Source organism: Protopterus annectens, chromosome 2.part0 (genome assembly GCF_019279795.1).
Source record: "Protopterus annectens isolate FY-2018-M chromosome 2.part0, PAN1.0, whole genome shotgun sequence".
In the NCBI taxonomy this organism is placed as follows: Eukaryota; Metazoa; Chordata; order Ceratodontiformes; family Protopteridae; genus Protopterus; species Protopterus annectens.
In genome coordinates, this window is record NC_056728.1 from 33,979,889 (window position 1) to 33,998,875 (window position 18,987).

An 18,987-nucleotide genomic window follows, 5' to 3' on the forward strand; every position below is an offset into this window, starting at 1 on the left:
TGAAATGACTTTACATACATGTAGCCATGACATGTTTCTGTGGTAATTCTCTTCATTTCCCACTGCATTTAACCCATCTGGCTCGATGCTTGGTTCACTTGCACTCCACGGGCTTCCTAAAAAAAAAGGAACAAAAACAGATCAGCATGAAAAACTGCCAGACAGCTTCACTCTAGCGAAAACCTTTGTTTTATGGTTGAACAAACCTTTGTTTTATGGTTGTAAACAGCACATCAGTAACATCTATATAGTTTTTTGCTCAAATAGCAAAGATAGAAAAAATTATGATGTAGGACTAAACACTTGAAAGAGAATTTAATCTGTCATTAGAATGAGGACTTAGGGATAGAGCTGTAGTTTTATTTTTTTCCCCAGCTATTGTTAGGTAACAGTAAAAAGCAGTTTAACTTAATACGTAGCTACTGCACCAAGAAATGAATGTTTATTTTTATACACTTATCTGTATAACTAGGTACCCTAGTCAAAATGTCCCTTTTCAGACGAGACACAGAGTTAGCTGTGGTACAAAAAGACAGAAAAATTCAACGCATACAACCTGATTAGTTTATTTTGTTGTTTAATTTTACATACTTGGCTTGAAAACATATATAACTAAATAATAAATAATTTAAAAAAGATATATTAAAGTGTTATAAACAGATGTGATTAGCTAAGAAAAAATATCACTGTGAAAACAGGTATATCAATAATGAAAAAATGTAGTTCAGAATAAAATAATGCAATATGTCCACATCTTGTTTATACATTTATTTCAGTTTTATACCCAGACGAGTGGAGTGGCCATCAGACCCTATGTAGCCACAACCTGAGGAGAGCAGGAAAAAAAAAAGTTTTGCACTTACCATAAGACTAGATCCATGTAGTCTTCTTCATTCTATCTCAACCTGTGGGATGCTGGATCCAATCTGATCAGAGGTTGGCACTTCATACTATTGACTCGAAGCTTCAGCTCCTCTCCCATAATGCCCTGCACTACCTCATTTCCTTAGATTGAGTTTGCCTCCGGCATACTGGACCTCTATAAATACTATTACTAACTGAGAAAAACATCAAACAGAGACCCAAAGCTTTTGTATTCAATGTCTCTTCCATCTGTCTCAGCCTGTGGGACAGAATCTCCAGCCATGCTGATCCAGGAGGTACTAAGAGAGAATATTCCAGGAGCCAAATGTAGCCTTTAACCTAGACTGGATGTCATGTTTGTAGTGACTCACAAAGGTTTGTGTACTAGACCAAGTAGCTGCAAAAAAATTTTATCCAAGGATGCATGACTAAAGAAGGCTGTCAATATAGCAATTGCGATAGTGGAATAAGCCTTCGTTAGATGGTAAGGACAATCCATTAACTTAGTAAACTAAAGAGCTAGTCAGTAAGCCATCTGGACAAAGTGACTTTAGATACTCCCTTTCCTGGTGTAACTCTGGAAAATGATTCAAAAAAGCTGAACTGATTTCCTGATGTTATTTGTCGTGTATAAATAAAATTGTAATAGTCACTGCAAATCCAAACAATGAAGCATGTACTCACTCTTATTACTAACACTTTAGGAAAAACAGTGGCAAATGAATAGGCTGATTTAAGTTACACTCACAGGCTACCTTAGGCAAAAGGCTGGATTAGTTCATAATGATACCCTCCTTTATGAAAATATAGATAAGGAGGTTTCTTGACAAAAGACTGATGCTCTGACACTAGTTTAGCAAAAGTCACAGCAACAACAAAAAACAGTTTTTCAAGATAAAAACTTCAGAGCCACATTAGCAGCAGGTTCAAAGGGAGCCTGATCAAAGGCTGTAACACAAAGGACAGATCCCATGGAGGAAATGGATCTCTCAAGGGGGGGGGGCCTGAGAAGAAAAGTCCCTTTCAGAAAGACTTTAGAAAGTCTCAGGGATGCTATGAGGGAATAATCCTGAAAACTAGAGATCTCTGCTAACTGTATGTTAATGGTAAAGTAGCTACGTCAGCTAAATTGTCCATGACTGCATCTAAAATTGTCAAAAAGGGTTCCAGGCCTTAAGAGATGGAATAAATATTAAATCTATTTCATTTGCTGACACACATTTTTCTAGTAGAAGACTTCTGTGATGCAGAAAAAATATGAATTCACCTGGTGAACAGCTTGGGATTTCTGGCAATCACTGGAAATGGAAGAACGGAGCAGTCAGTTTGAGGGATTTGCAATCCAGGTGAGGCTGACCCAATGGATGTGAGATTAGATCTGTAATTGGATCCAGAACCTGTAGATCAATATGTGTGTACAAACCTTTAAGAAGCTATCCAAGGGCTTGCACTAGAGTATAAATATTGAGCATGTGTGAGCCTGACAGCCATTTTGTAGTTAGATGTGAACATGTATGTATGTATGTATGTAAGCTCTGTTAGTTTGTTCATATTTAAAGATGCTGCTAACCATCCTGATGTGTTTGTATATACGAAAGCATCTGAATGAAACCCCAAGCCTTCTTACTATTTGTAATAGAGAAGAAAGAGCGACATGGTGAAAGAAGTGGCATACCCAAAGGGTCATTGTATCAGAAATGGCATATCCAAAGGGCCTGCAGTCAGAACTGGTATACTAAAGGGGCATGTAATTTAAAACAGTTTGGCAAAAACAATTTACGGCACTTATCCAGATGCTGGTGGAATATACAGCAGTGGACCATCCTAAAACTGCATACTTCATAAAACAGGTCAGAAACGAATTTCAGGTATTAAACATGTTCAGCACTACTTCTTATTCACATAATATGAAAAGGGCCATACAGAACATTCTAAATAATTTTTGCATAAACAAATATGTACAATGTTGTTAAAAATATTCAAATTACTACAGAAAATGTTTGAAATAAAGTCCGACTGCATAAAATGAATAAAATAAGGGGAAATGACCGCATTTTTACAAAGCATATGTATTTCATATTAAGCAAAGATATTTGAGTTTTCAGAAGTGTATAAATTGTTTGCATGTTTGTGCAGTGTTACAGTAAAGCTATTTCACAAAGTTCATCCATTGCAAGGTACATTTTGCACAGTACAGCCATTACAGAAAATATTTTGCAAAGTAAAATATTTCACAGATTTTACTGTGCATTTGGATGTTGTTACAAGCTCACAGCACAATTTGTTCAAACATAATTACAAGGGCTATATTTTCAGTGTGTTTGTGCATACTTTGTGGACATGGCAGATAGAATTCAAAAATCGTGAGTACTTGTGTTACACAGTAATATTGCTGAGAATTGGTCAGCGTTTAAACAACATAATGACATTTTCATACAGGCTGCACTTTCTGATAAAGATGACCGTACAAAGGTATTTATTCTACTTAGTTTAGCTGTATCAGAAGCTATAGAAAGGGAGCGCTCATTTGTGTATGCACCTGCTATTTCTGCTGAAGAGGGGGAAAACTGTCATATTGTTGTACAAGCTGAGTCAAAGAAGGACCCAGAGTAAGACATAAATTTAGAGAAATGTGTAACCCCGTGGCAAATGTTACAATGGAAAGGCACTTAATTTACACAAGGGATCAAAAGCCTGGTGAAATAATTGCAGTGTATATAACTGACCTGAGGAATAAAGTTAAAGCGTGCAGATTTGGTGACTTAAGGGATGAGTTGATAAAGGGCAAACTTGTGTGTGGTATAAAAGATGATGCTGTGAGAAAGATTTTGCTTTGTGACAGTGATCTAACTTTGAATAAGGCCACTGAGATTTGTCAGCTATACGAGCTTACAGAGAAGTACACAAATATGCTTACAAATGACAGCAGCTCTAGAAGGCACAGTGATAAAGTTCATGTTGATAGTATGCAGCATGTGGTAAAAAGAAACAGGCCCAAGCACAAAGCAGCTGTATCCCCTGCAGCAGTCAATGGTAAACCCCAGAACTTTCTAGCAAATTCCAGACTTCACACAGTCTCAGTCAAGCACACAAGAGTGAGTCAGCACATTCAAAGCATGGGCCCCCACCCACTTTCCTTGCCACCTGTCATAATGGTGGTGGAGGTCATGAATCTAAAATGGAAAAGTGTTTAGCTTTTGGTCAACAATGCCACAAATGTAATAAATGGAATCACTTCAAAAAGGTTTTGTAAATCAAAAGAATGTGGGCACATAAGAAAACCTCAGATGACATCAGAATATGTACTGACCCATGAGATTTGAACAAAGGGCTAAAAAGACCTCATCATCCAATACACACAGTCAAATTCACAGCCTTGTTGCCAAATGCCACTATTTTTTCTGTCTTAGATGAAAAGAGTTAATTCTGGCAAATTCACCTAGATAAGAAATCCTTGTTGCTCACTACATTCAGTACTCCGTTTGGCAGGTACACATTTTTGAGAATGCCATTTGGGATAAATTCTGCAAGTGAAGTCTTTCAGCATGCATTGGAGCAAATTTTTTCTGAGTATCCTTGTGCTACCATAGTAGACAACATACTTGTAGGAGGTTGTGATGAAGCTGAGCAAGACAGAAACCTCAGGAAAGTTCTAGAAAGGGCAATGTGAATCTTAAGCTCAATGCACAGAAATGCAAAGTGAAGCTACAAGAAGTTCCTTATTTTGGTGATTTATTTACAAGTACAGGCCTACAACCAGACCCTTCAAAGCAAACAGCCATTCTTGAGATGCTAGTTCCAGACAATGTTCATGCCCTGCAATATTTTCTTGGCATGGTCAACTACCTAGGCAAGTTCATTTCAGACTTGAGCCAACTTTCAGCACCACTCAGAGAGCTGACACAAAGATATATCCTGGTCTTGGTGAGAGCAACACCAAAGAGCATTTGATGTCCTCAAACTGAGAACTGCCAGTCTGCCGACACTCAGATACTTTGATGTTTACAAATCAGTTACACTTTCCTGTGATGCTTCAAAATTTGGACTTGGTGCAGTTATTCTACAAGAGGACCAACCTGTTGCCTATGCATCGAGAATTCTTACCCAGACTGAACAGCAGTATGTCCAGATCAATAAAGAGCCTTTGTGAATTAAGTTCCATGATTATGTTTATGGTAGACCTATCCAGATCAAAACAGACAACCAACCACTAGTCACAATCCTGAGTAAGCCAATGCATTCAGCTCCAGCCAGACTGCAACAAATGATGCTGACACTGCAAAAGTACAATTTCAGTCTTGTCTACAAGAAAGGAAAACTTCTTTATCTTGCTGATACATTATCCATATCACCCAGAAATACCACTAAACAGAATGACAATCAAGGTAGTCAGTCACTTGATATCAATCCCTAACGGAAGGCAATCTCTATCCTGCAGTCCAAATAAATTCTTGGTCTCTTCCCATTCTATTACCTTTCCCTCTCTAACAGAAGGCAATCTCTATCCTGCAGTCCAAATAAATTCTTGGTCTCTTCCCATTCTATTACTTTTCCCTCTCTAGTTATTTACTACCAATGCCTTGGTTACTTTGCCAGTTTTCTCCAATAAATTCCTGCCCCCCCTTGCATATTTCCTATATCCCTAATTGCAGTCATCTCCTTTTTCCATTCCTGCATTGTCTTAGTTCTTAGATACTTTCTTCTACTTTATGGATATAATATTCTGTACGATTATTGTTATTCTAAAGGCCTGCATCCAAAATCCCAGTCTCTCCTTGTTTCTTGAGCCCCCCCGTTTCAACATCATCGTTTTCCAGTTTGAATTATAGTTTTCTGCTTGTGCTATGTACAGGAGCCTTAGATGTATAGCTCTGAAATACCCTTTCAAATTGGGTAATCCCAATCCCCCCTGTTCTACTGGAAGAATCAGCTTATCCCACTTGACTCTTGCTGTCGTCCCCTCCCAGATAAAGTCCTTCAGCTCTTAATTGCTATCTACAACTTCTCCTCTGGTAGATAAAATATGTCTGACTTGTCTTTTCTCTTCTTAATACTACCCCCCTCTTAATATACTGCTAAACAAAATCTTCCAGATCTTTATTAGTCTTTTTCCTCCTAGCTTCCACAATAATATCATCTATTCTGGGGACTTACATGTAGATTGGTTATATATCACAATTTTTATCTCATCTCCTCCTATCCTAACCGTTAGTAATTGAGCCTCATTTACCTCCAGCCTTGGCATATTTAATTCCTTCACAAGCATTTCCATTTGCATATTTTTCTTGATGTCCATATTTCTCTGCTTTATACAGACTTTCATAGAATTTTACAGATATTTATAATACCTCTACAGGATCTCGTTACCTTCCTTGTTATAGGCTCCCTAAGCCTGGCGACAGCCCCTTGTACTTTTCCGTTGCCTAGCCCCTTGTACTTTTCTGTTGCCTGAGTCGTTGTGCTAAAAGTTTTTGTGGTCTACTGTTACTATCAAAAAACAGTTAATGGCAATCTTTCTAAACTCATGCATATTATCAAGGTAATCCCTTATTTTCTGCTTAGCATTCTGCAGTTGATACTCTTCTTGTTCTGTGAGATTCCCCCTATTCTGCAATACGTTAACATTTGTCAGTCCCTCTAAATAATTCTTGTTACTTCTTAATCATAGCTCCCTTTCTTTTATTTCCACCCTATTTTTCAACTCCACCTTAATTTTATCCCACTCTCTAGCTATATTTTCAGAAGAAATTTCTTTTCTCATTAATAACACCTCATTAATCTACACTGCCGATTCCTTAAATAACCCTTTTTTTCAGCAGCTAGGTGGGAAAGTGCCAGTGTCTCAATTTTATTTCACTACCCCATGTTTTTATTTCAGTTATTAGTGGCGCATCATCTAAAATAGTTATCGGGTGCAAATCAAGACCTTTAAATGCGCATGTTCCTGTGAAATGTAAACTCTGTCTAGCCTAGCCCAGTTTTTATATCTTGGGAAATAATATGTAAATTCACTCCGAATTCCTATTACTGAATTCACATCTTTCATGCCAAATATTTTCATAAGTTTCTTCAAAAATCTACCCTCCTTTGTTATACTTTCCCTTCTGGGGCCCCAGACATATCTTTACTGTTGCAAATCACATTACAGTACCCACCTATAAGTAATATCCCTTGCTGAAAAAGTACAGTTGTGTACACTTACCATAAATGTAGATGTTCGAGTGTATTCATTGTTGCAGTCATTACATTTAGGGTAATCTGCTGGCAGGTTGCCCTCAGTCGGCCTGAATAACAAAGTCTTGAGTCCTGCGTCGGTTGCTGTCTCCTATTCCATGACATCAGGCCGTCAGGGGTATAAAACATGCAGCTGATGCCATTTTAATCAGTCTTTCTTGCCTCGTGGTGCCCGAAGCAGAAGCAGTTCGCAAGTGCTGGTTGGCCGACTCCTGAAATTTCCGTTGCCCCGGATGTCAGGTGCCCCCCAAACGGGGAGCAAAATTATATGTATAAAACAGTAAATATATAAATGCACCTCAGATACAAAAAAAAATTACCTTCAACTAAAAGCAAATACACCACAAAGGCTTTTGAGTATAGTGAAGGAAAGAAAAGGTATAGAAAAGGGGGCTGGCGGGTGGGTAACCCGGACTGCAACCGTGAATGCACTCGAACATCAACATTTATGGTAAGTGTAAACAACTATACTATGTTCTTTGTGTTTCACTGTTGCAGTCATTACATTTGGGTAGAATCCCAAAGCTATGGATGGGAGGATGGAGCTAAACAGCATTAGGAGCAGCTATAAGGCCCTGCAGGACTGAAGTGGCAAAGCCTGCCCTGGATTTAGAGAAGAGAGGTAAATGATAATGCTTTGTGAACATATGAACTGAGCTCCAAGTAGAAGCTTCCAGAATGTCTCTGGTAGGTATCCCTCTGAGAAAAACTGCTGAAGTAGAGTAAGCCCTGGTGGAATGGGATCTGATCCCATTGGGCACAGGTTTACCATGGTGCAAGCAGCAGAAATGAATGCAATGGCTTATCCATTTAGAAACAGTCTGCTTTGCTATCGCCTTCCACTCTGATCCCACAGCAAATGCTGCCAGTAGTTGTTCAGATTTTCTTAGAGATTTTGTCCTGTTTAAGTAGAATCTTATTTGTCTGTGTACATCCAATGAATGCAGAATCCGCTCCCCCTTGTTATGTGGATTTGGGAAAAAAGTTGGCAGGAGAATGGTCTGGTTAAGAGCCACACTGGATACCACCTTAGGCATAAAAGAAGGATTGGTCCTGAGGGCCACCCTGTCAGGGTAAAAAATAATGAAAGGCTCCACTGCCATGAGAGCCTGTAGTTCTGAAACCCTTCTAGCTGAAGTGATTGCCAAAAGAAAAGCTGTCTTCCAAGAAAGAAATTTTACATCAGCAGTAGCTGCTGGTTCAAAAGGAACACAAAATTGAGGTCCCATGCAGGAATTGGCGCTCTCCTGGGAGGCCTTAAATATTTGGCCCCTCTGAGATGCTGTTTCAGTAGTGGATGAGAAAAGAGGGGAGGTTCTGTGTTGTAATAAGCCGAGATGGCAGAGGCATGGATTTTTATTGAAGCAAAAGATAGGCCCTTGTCAAGCATCTCAGTTAAGTATTGTAAAATCTGAGGAATATTGGGCTTTGCTGTGTCTATTCCTAGTGCTTGGTTCCAAGCACAGAATCTCTTCCATTTGTCAGCATAAGAATTTTTAGTATTAGGCCTTCTGGCTTCCAAAATGACATCCAACACAGGTTTGCTGAGAGATGTGATTTGAATAATTAGTTGATTAGCCATGCTGCAAGATTCAGAGTTTGGAGCTGAGTGTGCAGAATTTGATAGTTCTGCTGAGACAATAGATGAGGTGTTTGAGGCAAGTACCACAGAGGAAGATGTGACATACTCCTTAGAAGCGGGTACCAGTGTTGGCGAGGCCAGTCCAGAGCAATTAGAATATTTTTTGTTTTTTCCTGTCTGACTTTTAGTAAGAACTTGGACAGTAGAGGCAGAGGGGGAAAGGCATAGACTGATAGGTTTTTCCGAAGGATAGAGCATCCACTTTCCATGCTTTTTTGTGATGAGCTCTTGTGCAGCATTTGTCCAACTGATAGTTTTGGGGAGAGGCAAACAGATCTATGTCTGGGCTTCCCCATTTCTGTGTTAACATGCTGAAGATTTGTGGATTTGTGGATCCATTCTCCATCCGTGTGGGTCCATACGATTTCTGCTTAGGTCGTCTGCCAGTGTATTTTGCTTTCCTGGCAGGAATTGAGCTTGAAGATGTATTTGGCAAGTCAAGGCTGTGTTCCACAAGGCCATAGCCAGTCTGCAAAGGGGGTATGAATGGGTACCCCCCTGTTTGTTTATGTACCACATTACTGTGGTGTTGTCCGTCTTTATCAGTAGTTATCCTGGATGAAGTAAGTCTTTGAAGGCTGTCAGAGCATTCTGAACAGCTAACATTCCTTTCTGGTTGATATGTAGATGCATTTGGTTTGGGCTCCATTTGCAATGAATGCATCTCCCTGCCAGGTGAGCCCATCAAGCATAGTCTGATGCATCTGTAGTTCAGGTTTGGGTGGCAGGGGGTAGAGTGAATGACAGTCCCTTGTTTTGGTGACATGTCTCTGCCCACCAAAGGAACTCCTGTTGTAGGCAGGGAATGAGAGGAATCATTGTTTCCAGGCTGTCACAATGTTGACTCCATAAGCTTTTTAGGTACCATTGAAGTTTCCTCATATGCAGTCTAGCATATGGAATCAGTAGACTGCAGGATGCCATGAACCCCAAAGCCTGCAGAATCTGTCTTGCAGATAACTGGGCTTTTGTTGCCATTTGTTTGAAGTATATTGTCAATTGCTTTTGTTTGTCTGGCGTGAGGTAAGCCATCTGGGCAGTTGTATTCAAGCTTGCACCCAGGAATGTAATTATTTGAGAGGGTACCAGTTGTGATTTCTTTTTGTTTATGGTGTACCCTAGGCATGCTAGAAGCCTTTTTACAAATGCCAGATGTTGAAGAAGTGTGTCCTTGTCCTCTGCCTGAATGAGACAATCGTCCAGATAAGGATAAATTTTAATGTTTCTTTGTCTGCAGAATGCAATTACTGGTGCCAGGCACTTTGTAAAGACCCTGGGCACAGTAGATAAGCCAAAGGGCAGTGCAGAGAATTGGTAATGCAAAAAACCTGCTTTCAAGTGGAGGTATCTTCTGCAAGATTCCCTTATTGGGATATGCAGGTATGCCTCTTTTAAGTCTAGAGTTACCAACCAGGCATTCCTGCCTAGCATTGGCATGAGCTGTTGTAAAGTCAGCATTTTGAATTTTGGAATGTCCAGGAACGTATTCAGAGTCAATAAGTCCAGTACTGGATGCCATGATTTGTCTTTTCTGGGTACCAGGAAAAGTCTTGAATAAAATCCTTGTCCTTTTTCCTTTTCTGGTACCGGTTGAATAGCCCCCATATCCATGAGGGACTTGACTTGTTTCTGGGCCTCTGCCCACTGATTTTGTGGCAGATCTGGCCATCCGTTTGGAACTGGCAAAGTATGGAAATGAAATCTGTACCACTGGGATACTATGTTTAATAGCCACTTGTCCTGGGTAATTAACCCACAATTTTAAGTATGAAGTGCTAGTTTGCCCCCCCCAAGGGGGCTGCCAAAAGATAAGTGCTTGGAGATGGTAGAGGAAAGTTATTGAGACTGCTTACTCTGGGGTTGTGCTTTCTTACCTCCAGATTTGGAGGTGGAGGCACCCCATTGCCTTGACCTGTAAGATCCCTGTGATTAATATCTGGAGCCATTTGAGCACCTGGGTTTGCACTGTGAGGCTCTGTTGGACACAGGAAAGGACCAATTTTTAGTAGGCCAGTGCCTACTGAACCTGGGTGACTGCACTGGCAAGAAATCTTTAACAGTTTGCATAGATTTAGCTTTGCCTTCCATTTTCTTTAAAACCTCTTCTGCCTTATTACCAAATAGACTGTCATGATGTAAAGGGGCATCCAACAGTTTAGCTTTAATATGATCAGGCAGATTTTGCTCCTTGAGCCAGGCATGCCTTCGTATCACAGATCCAGTTACTGGGGCCCTGCAAGAGGCCTCCAATGAATCAAAAGCACATTGCAAAGTATGCTTTCCAACCTGTTCTGCTGAATGCAATAAATCCTGTAACTCTATTTTCCAGACAATCAGAAATCAACATCATTTTCTGTTTCAGTAAGCCCATAACATGCTGTTGATATTTAAGCATATGAAACTGGTTATTTAAAGCCCTGATTGGCAAGGCTGCAGACATATAAACCTTCTTACCCCATCTATCCAGCGCCCTGGAATCTCTATCAGAAGGGGTAGGATTTTTGGCTGCAGAAGCCTAACACCCTTGGGACCCTGAGAAATTGTCTCAGGATCAGCAGCAGAATTTTTGAAAAGAAATTTGTGAGAGTCAGGAACCCTGTAATATCTGTCTGGCTTACTAGGAGCCGGAGGCAGGGAATCAGGAGCCATGCTCGATTCCGAGAGCACATCATCAACAATGTCTAATACAGGAGGTACTGCCAAAGGGTTATGATGAGGAAAAAGAAGGAAATCCCTAAGCCTCTTTTTTGATTCAGAGAAGTCCTGACTCTCCCAGTGGAAATGTTCCCTTAAAATATGCAAAGTCTCTCCAAAAGAGTAATCCTCAGGAGATGCAGATGGGATGGATTCCTCTGCATCAGAATCCTCATAGGGTGAAATAGAAAATTCCTGATCAGAAGAGGAATCAGAAGAAATGGAAACCTGATCTGAAGATTCATAATCAGTGCCTTGCCTAGGCCTCTTAGCGGGGGGGGGGGGGGGGGTTGGGGTTGGGAACCCCTGATTAAGGTAATTAAATCCTCAGCCATTTTGATCATTTGTTTTTTAGGCATAGGGGCCTGAGCACGTGGCTCATACGTCGGTTTTTTAGACATAGAAGTCATTTTTGTCCTTGTTTTTGTTGATGGCGTTGGTTTAATATAAAAATGTTGAGGCCTGTAAACACCCTCAGAAGCCGGTGCCTGCTCAGCGGCTCCGGACCCATCCAAGGGAGAGACATCCGCGGGATCAATACTTTGTGAATCTCGGGGCATACCGGACTCCGAATGGGTCTCGGTAGAGGTCTGCGTCTCAAAACTAGTGGGTATCAGGGGCTGCGAAAGCACCTCACTGAGTACCGGCGAACAGGCGATTGGCTTAGGAGAAGCTTCGTTGTTGGTTTTGGACCTCGACGATCTGTCTGTCTTTTTCCTTGCATTTTTTGTGAACTCCGGTAGTCGGATTGCTAACCGACGATATTTCAGGGTAGTTAAATCTTGAAACAAAATATTTAGAAGCAAAAATATACCGACACTTAATAGTACGTTGGTTAAATTTAGCACAAAACTGACAGCAAGGCACGTTGTGATCACGGCCTAGGCAAGGAATACAGTACAAATGAAAATCCTTATGAGGTATTTGCTTCCCACAAGTAATGCATTTATTAACTTTTACTGACATTGGTAAGGAGCAAGAAAAAGTTTCCCCAACGGGGTACTTAGCTTTTGTTTGAAGAATTCGGTTCTGAAACTCGAAAACGAAAATTTCAGGAGTCGGCCAACCGGCACTTGCGAACTGCTTTTGCTTCGGGCACCGCAAGGCAAGAAAGACTGATTAAAATGGCGTCGGCTGCATGTTTTATATCCCTGACGACCTGACGTCATGGAAGAGGAGACAGCAACCAACGCAGGACCCAAGACTTTGTTATTCAGGCAGACAGACAGCAACCTGCCAGCAGATTACCCTAAATGTAATGACTGCAACAGTGAAACACGAAGAACAGCTGATTATTTCTCCCAGAATTTTCTTAAACTCCATCACAGTAGTTTTAGGTGGAATATAAATACATTCCGGTGTAATCCTCCTCTCTTGCCAGCAGCCTCTTAGCACTACAAATCTGACATTATCCACTTCTATCACGACTGGAACTCCTCTTGCAATTAATATACGTACTCTTCTTTTCCTTTGTCCCATGTATTCCACTGAATAACCATCGTAAAAAATTTTTTTTATCAATTTCACTGCCTTGCCTACATTTCTTAAAACTGAACAAGGAGAGAGAAGGGAGAAAGACAAGAAAAAAAAACAGCAGTACCCGTTTACGATCCCCATTACACTTAAGAATAACTTAGAAAACTTTACTTTATAGCATGGTTACAGCAACGACACACAGACTGGTAGAAAAACGGACAAAACCACGGATACCTTGCACGATATGCTTTTAAGAAAAGAGGTATTGCGATGACATCATTTCCTTTTTTATTTAAAAGTTGTACTTTGAAATTGGTTCTAGATTCCTCTGATGAAGCCAAGCTATTTAGCAAGGCGAAAACGTTTTGAATAAAGTGACGTTAAGGCGATTTTTTTTGCTTTTTTAACAGTTTTACTGTTCTTATTCAACTTTAATACCTTTGGTTTGCTCGTGCAAGGTATCCGTGGTTTTGTCCGTTTTTTACTTTATAGCATGCAAAGAAAGCCATTCACCACAAAAATAGTGCTAGTAGAAAAAAAAATTCTGTACTTACAGTTAACTTTCTCCCTCCTCTTCCCCTTTCCAAAGGATTTTTTGAACATTAATGACAAAGTATGGAACATACTTTAGACTCCACACAAACCCAACAAATTCTGAAAAAGTTCAATATTTTCAGATTTTCTTGTTCTGTCATATTTCACACACATATTATAGCACTGTAATCCCACATTAAGTTACTGGTTTTATTACTGTTCATCTCCATCTCCCAAATCCTGTCACTGCTTTATTTCCAATGTATTCTCCATTCGTCAGCTCTCATGTTTCCTTCCTTAATTCACTCCAACTTTTTCTGTTGAAACACTGGAAAAAGTTTCACAGGTACAGTCTCTCAGTGGTCTTTATTAACAGAAAAACAAGAAGCAGAATATATTTCTGTGTCACAGCTCACCTTTTGTTGGACAAACTTTTGTATTTCCTCCTTAGCATGTACTTAATCAAAATATGATTGTGTCCCCCCAGGGAAGAATACTTTGAAGACAGACGGGTACAGCAGTTTGAATCTCACACCTACATCTCAACAATCCCTGAATAGATGAATAAATGTACTTCTCTGCTGCCTGGTGTACAATGAGTAATCATTCTTCATTAACACTCTGTTGTCTCCCACTTTTAGTACTTTGTCCTTCTGCCATAGTTTTATCAAAATCAACTCCTTATGTTGGTAGGATTGCATCTTTACTATTAAAGGTCTAGGCTGCTTTCTCAGAGCCATGTTTGGAGCATACACACAATGTGCCCTTTCAACTAACAGCTACTGCTGTGGAATACCAGTCCAGTTGCTTATTTGTGCTTTTATAAAATTAATGCAGTCCATTCTTTCCAGCTTCTCTGGTATAGCTGAAAATCTCATGTTTTCCCTATGTGCTTTGTCCTCTAACTCTATTATTTTTTGAAACATATCTTCCTGAGCAGTCTCATATTCAGACAGCCTTTTCTTCATTTTGACCTCTGATTTCGCACTTTATCACCTCATCTAAATACTTATTTAAAGCTTTTTCCATTTTTTTCTAGGCTTTTGTTGTTTGTATCACTACACTCCATCAGTGTTTTGTTTATTTTAACCAGGTCTGTGTTTAGTTGTCTTATGTCTTCCTTTTGATGTACTGGAATTCATGTCTGGAGATTGCATTGTATTTTTGCTGAACAGTTGCAGAACTTTCCCTAGTCAGTGTTTCTTTCTCACTTTTTGTAGTTAATTTTTTTCCAAGTCCTCTGTATTTCTTTTTTCCTGGCATCCAGGCAGTACACTTACTAGCCAGTTACTGAAATTTTCCCAATAAACACAAGTCTACTGGCCTTCTCTGCTGAGTTTTCTTTCACACTGGGAGAGCTAGAATTAAGCTGTTACTCAATGTGCATCCATCCTGAAAGTCTCCACAGGAGGGGACTCTTTAGAAGATAAAGAAACTTCTGGAAGTCTCAGCTCTCAGGCTGCTCAAGGCCTTGAGGTACAGGCAGTCCTAGAATAGGATGACAGGACACTGAGATAGCAGGTCTACTGGAGGAGTGTGACTCCCCTACCCAAAGTAGTATGGGATCCTCTCCACAATCTCAAACTCTGCAGCAAAAGCTGGATGACTAGGGAAGGACTTCCTCTGATCTGAGGATCTAGAGGAAGGATGTATGCCAGCAGCCAACTTAGGCAGATTCAAAGCCAAGACTGGAGCCAAAGGGGCAGGAATGTCTCAGAAAGCTTCAAAGTTGACCTCAACCCCTAAGTCCTGACCTCTCAGCTGCAGGATGTAGTTGGCTCTGAAACATCTGGAGTCAGATGTATTAAAGACAGAATGAAGGCAGATAAGCTGTTGCCACCAACAGAGGAATCGTGTGTGAATGTGCTGGATGCAAGACTACTGGATCCAAAGGATAGACTGGTGAAGGAGCAACCAAAAAGGGGTAGAGGAGGAGAACACAATCCCTATATTAATTGGCACCTTTAAAATGGCCTGCATTGTCTTGTCCAAGTCTACCTCCCTAACAGTACGAGAGGGCCATGCAGACTTAGATGATCCATCATAGACAGCTTAGTGGGCCAATGTGGGGATCTGTCTAAGTCCTAAAAGGTAAGTGATGGAAATATGATCCAAGATGGTGACAGTTCCAGGGAGAGCTCCAGATCCAAGGTGGCCACTAGTGTCAGCGAACAACACCAGACCAGATCCACAACCAGAAAGGACGTGCTACCCTTGAGAGTTGGGACCAATGCATCTCTAATGCTGGTGCCGAAAAAGTTGGCAAAAAGGACTAGAGTGGTACTGATGCAGGTTCCAAGGTCATAGCATAGCCAAGGAAAAAGAAGGCCTGGGGGTCTTCTGTACTGGCTCATCCAAAGACAAATCAGCAGACATTTTTCTATATTCTCTCTCTTCTTGTTTCCTTCTCTTTCTCCTTTTCCTGTTCTTTTTCTTTAGCCTTGTCCCTTTTTCTTTCTTCCTATCCTTAACTTAGGTTTTTACATGCACATTTTAACTAGTGAAGAAGGAAAAGATGATGGTGAAACAGCAAAAATGGGAAGAAGTCCTTTTAGCACAAGCTTAACCCATATATCTGCCAAGGCCCTACTCCCAAAGGAGGCACAGGCTTTGCAGTTCTGATGTAGGTGAGCTACCCCCAGACAGTACATGAAGAGGTTGGGTGAGTCCTGTGGGGGCAAACTGTGACCACATTAAAACCCTGAAGTCTTCTTAGTCATCTGTGAGGAAAAACAACAAACTGTGCCATGCAAGCAGACCAACACAGAAAAATACAGTACAAAAGTACAGGGTAGAAAACAGCCTGAACCCCATTCACTACACTAGAACACACGATACCCAAAACGACTCTGGTACAATACCAAAAAAATACAAATCCTACTTCTGATACAAAAGGAAGAGGCACAGAAACTAAACAACAGAGAGTAAATGCTACTGAATTAAACGCACATCATAAGCACTATGAAAATACTTCAAAGACTTCCAGAGACAGTGGAGATCTGAGGAAATGAGGTAGTACAGGGCATTATGGGACAGGAGCTCAAGTTTTGCAGCCAAGAGCCTAAAGTGCTGGCAACTGATTCAATCAGACCCAACAACCCACAGGTTGATGCAGACAGAAGAGACATTAAATCAGTTAATATGTACAACACAGAAAATGAGGGAACAGTGGAAACAGATGGCAAACAGTACAGCAGTTACAGTATTTGTAATATAAATTTCAAGAAAATATAGCCATTTCAATGGCAGTTCAATAGCAGCACGTCTTTGCTATGAGCCATTATGCAGAAAACAAATACAGGTAGCTTCACTCATAAGATGGTCCTTTAGTTTGGTCTTGAATGTTTTCTCTGATTGTTGTTCTCTTACCTCTGTCGGCAAATAATTCCATGTGGAGAGGACAAGTTTAGAAAAGGCTCTCTCTCACCCACAGATCCACAAAAGAAGGGGTCTGACAAGTGCCAGTGTCTCCTTGAGATTATCCTAACAGGCTAATTCTATAATTTGTAGTTTAGATCTTAAAGGAGGGCAGTAATATTGCTTTAGGACTTTGAATAAAAGTAAGCTTAACAGAAGTATAGCTTTGTAGTTCACTGCCAAAAGTTTGAACACAGCTAGGAGATTGCAGTGATACACAGATGGATTTGCCAACAAAATAAACCTGCATATTTTGTTTTGAGCTATCAGTTTTTGTGTATTAAAGCAATATCGTGTACTGAGCAAGAGGAGTCCATACTACAAACTGGGTATGAGTATATTCCTAACCAAGATATACAAACAGATCAGGAGGGAGAAAATGAGCAATTCTGTAACACAAATTAAAATTTCCAAGTGTTTTATTTACTACTGTATGTGCAGGTTAAAAGATTAGGTTTTATGAAAGGTTAAGCCAAGGGATCTTTGCTCAGAAACATTTGGTATAATACTGCCAGTATTATCTAAGATTACTGGTAGGGGCAGTCACAAAGGTAGAATCCAGTCTATAAAGGTAGCTTGCAGTTTATGTTGCAGATCAGAAACATATCTACTAGATTCCATCAAGAGAAGGTCATAGTTTGAGATTGGGTAGATCATTTGGCAAGTCGTTTAGGAACAGTAAAAATAGCAGCGACCCCAGAATGGAGTCCTGTGGAAAACCATCATGTAATTCACCAGATTCTGAAAGCACTGAGTTATTTCAGTATTCAAGGTAGCTTTTAAAATAGTGTGATGTGTTATTGCAAAAGCTACATTCAGTAAATGCAAAGTAACAGTGGGTGATTTACCATTCAAAGTCTCTGATCAAGTCAGTAAAAAAGCTCCCTAGTAGAGGTAATCATATTTTGAAAAATGCCACTCTGCTCATCTTTGTTAACATGTGTTAACTCTAACCTACCCCTAACTCCAAATCTACACTTCACCTTACAAAAAATGTTCTAGAGCTACTAATGTTGCCCCCTAAAACTATGTCAGTAACACGTTAATGCTAACCCTTACATCAGTTTAATATAAAACTGCTAAATGTCATTGTGAATGACATCTAGTTGATGAGAGCCAGACAATAGCACTCCTCTTTAATTACCACTGAGAAAAGGGTATGAATGAAACCCAGTTACTCATTAGCAACATACTGGCTTGCAACTTTGTTCAGTAAAGCAAATGGGAAGGTTGAAAATGCGTGGTGGTTTAGACTTGCTAAGGATCAGGTCTAACCTTTCTTGTTTGTTGTGAAAGCAGAAGCTGTTCTGCACAGGGCCAATAACATTAGTATGGACTCCACTCAACAAAGAACTATAAAAAAGAGCAAGTGTGAAAGAAATGATTCTGCAGGAGTTGGTACTCATTCTGAGACAGAAGCAGAGAAAGACGTTAGAACTTAATCTCAATATACAGCTCGTTCAATTCTCATATTAAAATAAGGTTCAAGTCCCCAATGTCTGTGAACTCAATTGGGAGGTTCAGAAAAAAAACTAAGAAATCACTCTGGCTATAAGACAGGGTCTGTACCTCCTCCATAGAATACAAAAAATGAATATGACTCCTTAATGAAAGCTGAAGACAAATTCAAGGAGGAAAGTAATTCATAGGACAACCATTCTTGAAAAGCTCAAGAAAAACGTGGAAAGAAGAGGGTGAGTAGACACAGAGAAGGCAGTACATGCAATAAATTCTTTAATCAGCTTGCTGACTTCTCTGTTAGATAATGACAACTACTACTCTGGCTAACCTAGATCACGGTCGTTTGTCACAGAGGAATATTTTGGACCACGCAGTGGTGCAGTGGTAGCATTGTCACCTCACAGCAAGAGGTTCTCTGATTAGATTCTCAGCTGATGTGCTTTGTGTGTGGAGTCTGCATGTCCTCCCTGCATTAGTGTGGGTTTCCTCCGGGTGCTCCGGTTTCCTCCCACGTTACAAAGACATACGTCTAGAGCATTTCTCCCTGGTCCTCCACTAAAAATTGGCTTCATTCCAGTCAGACTTTCCCGGTTAACAAATGTTAAATAAAATAAATAAAATAATAAAGTATGGCAGCAGGGATTCTCATAAGCAGAATAGACTTA

At 40.2% G+C, this 18,987-nt stretch overlaps 1 protein-coding gene across 1 annotated transcript in view; it reads right to left on the reverse strand.

The window, feature by feature from the left end:
- The window catches only part of UNC80 (unc-80 homolog, NALCN channel complex subunit), a 5,631,640-nt gene that overhangs the window by 2,608,922 nt on the left and 3,003,731 nt on the right, over nucleotides 1-18,987 (reverse strand). Inside the window, exon 29 of the mRNA XM_044060513.1 lies at nucleotides 19-116. Within this exon, the coding sequence (XP_043916448.1) occupies nucleotides 19-116 (98 nt within the window). The remainder of the gene's footprint in view (nucleotides 1-18; nucleotides 117-18,987) is intronic.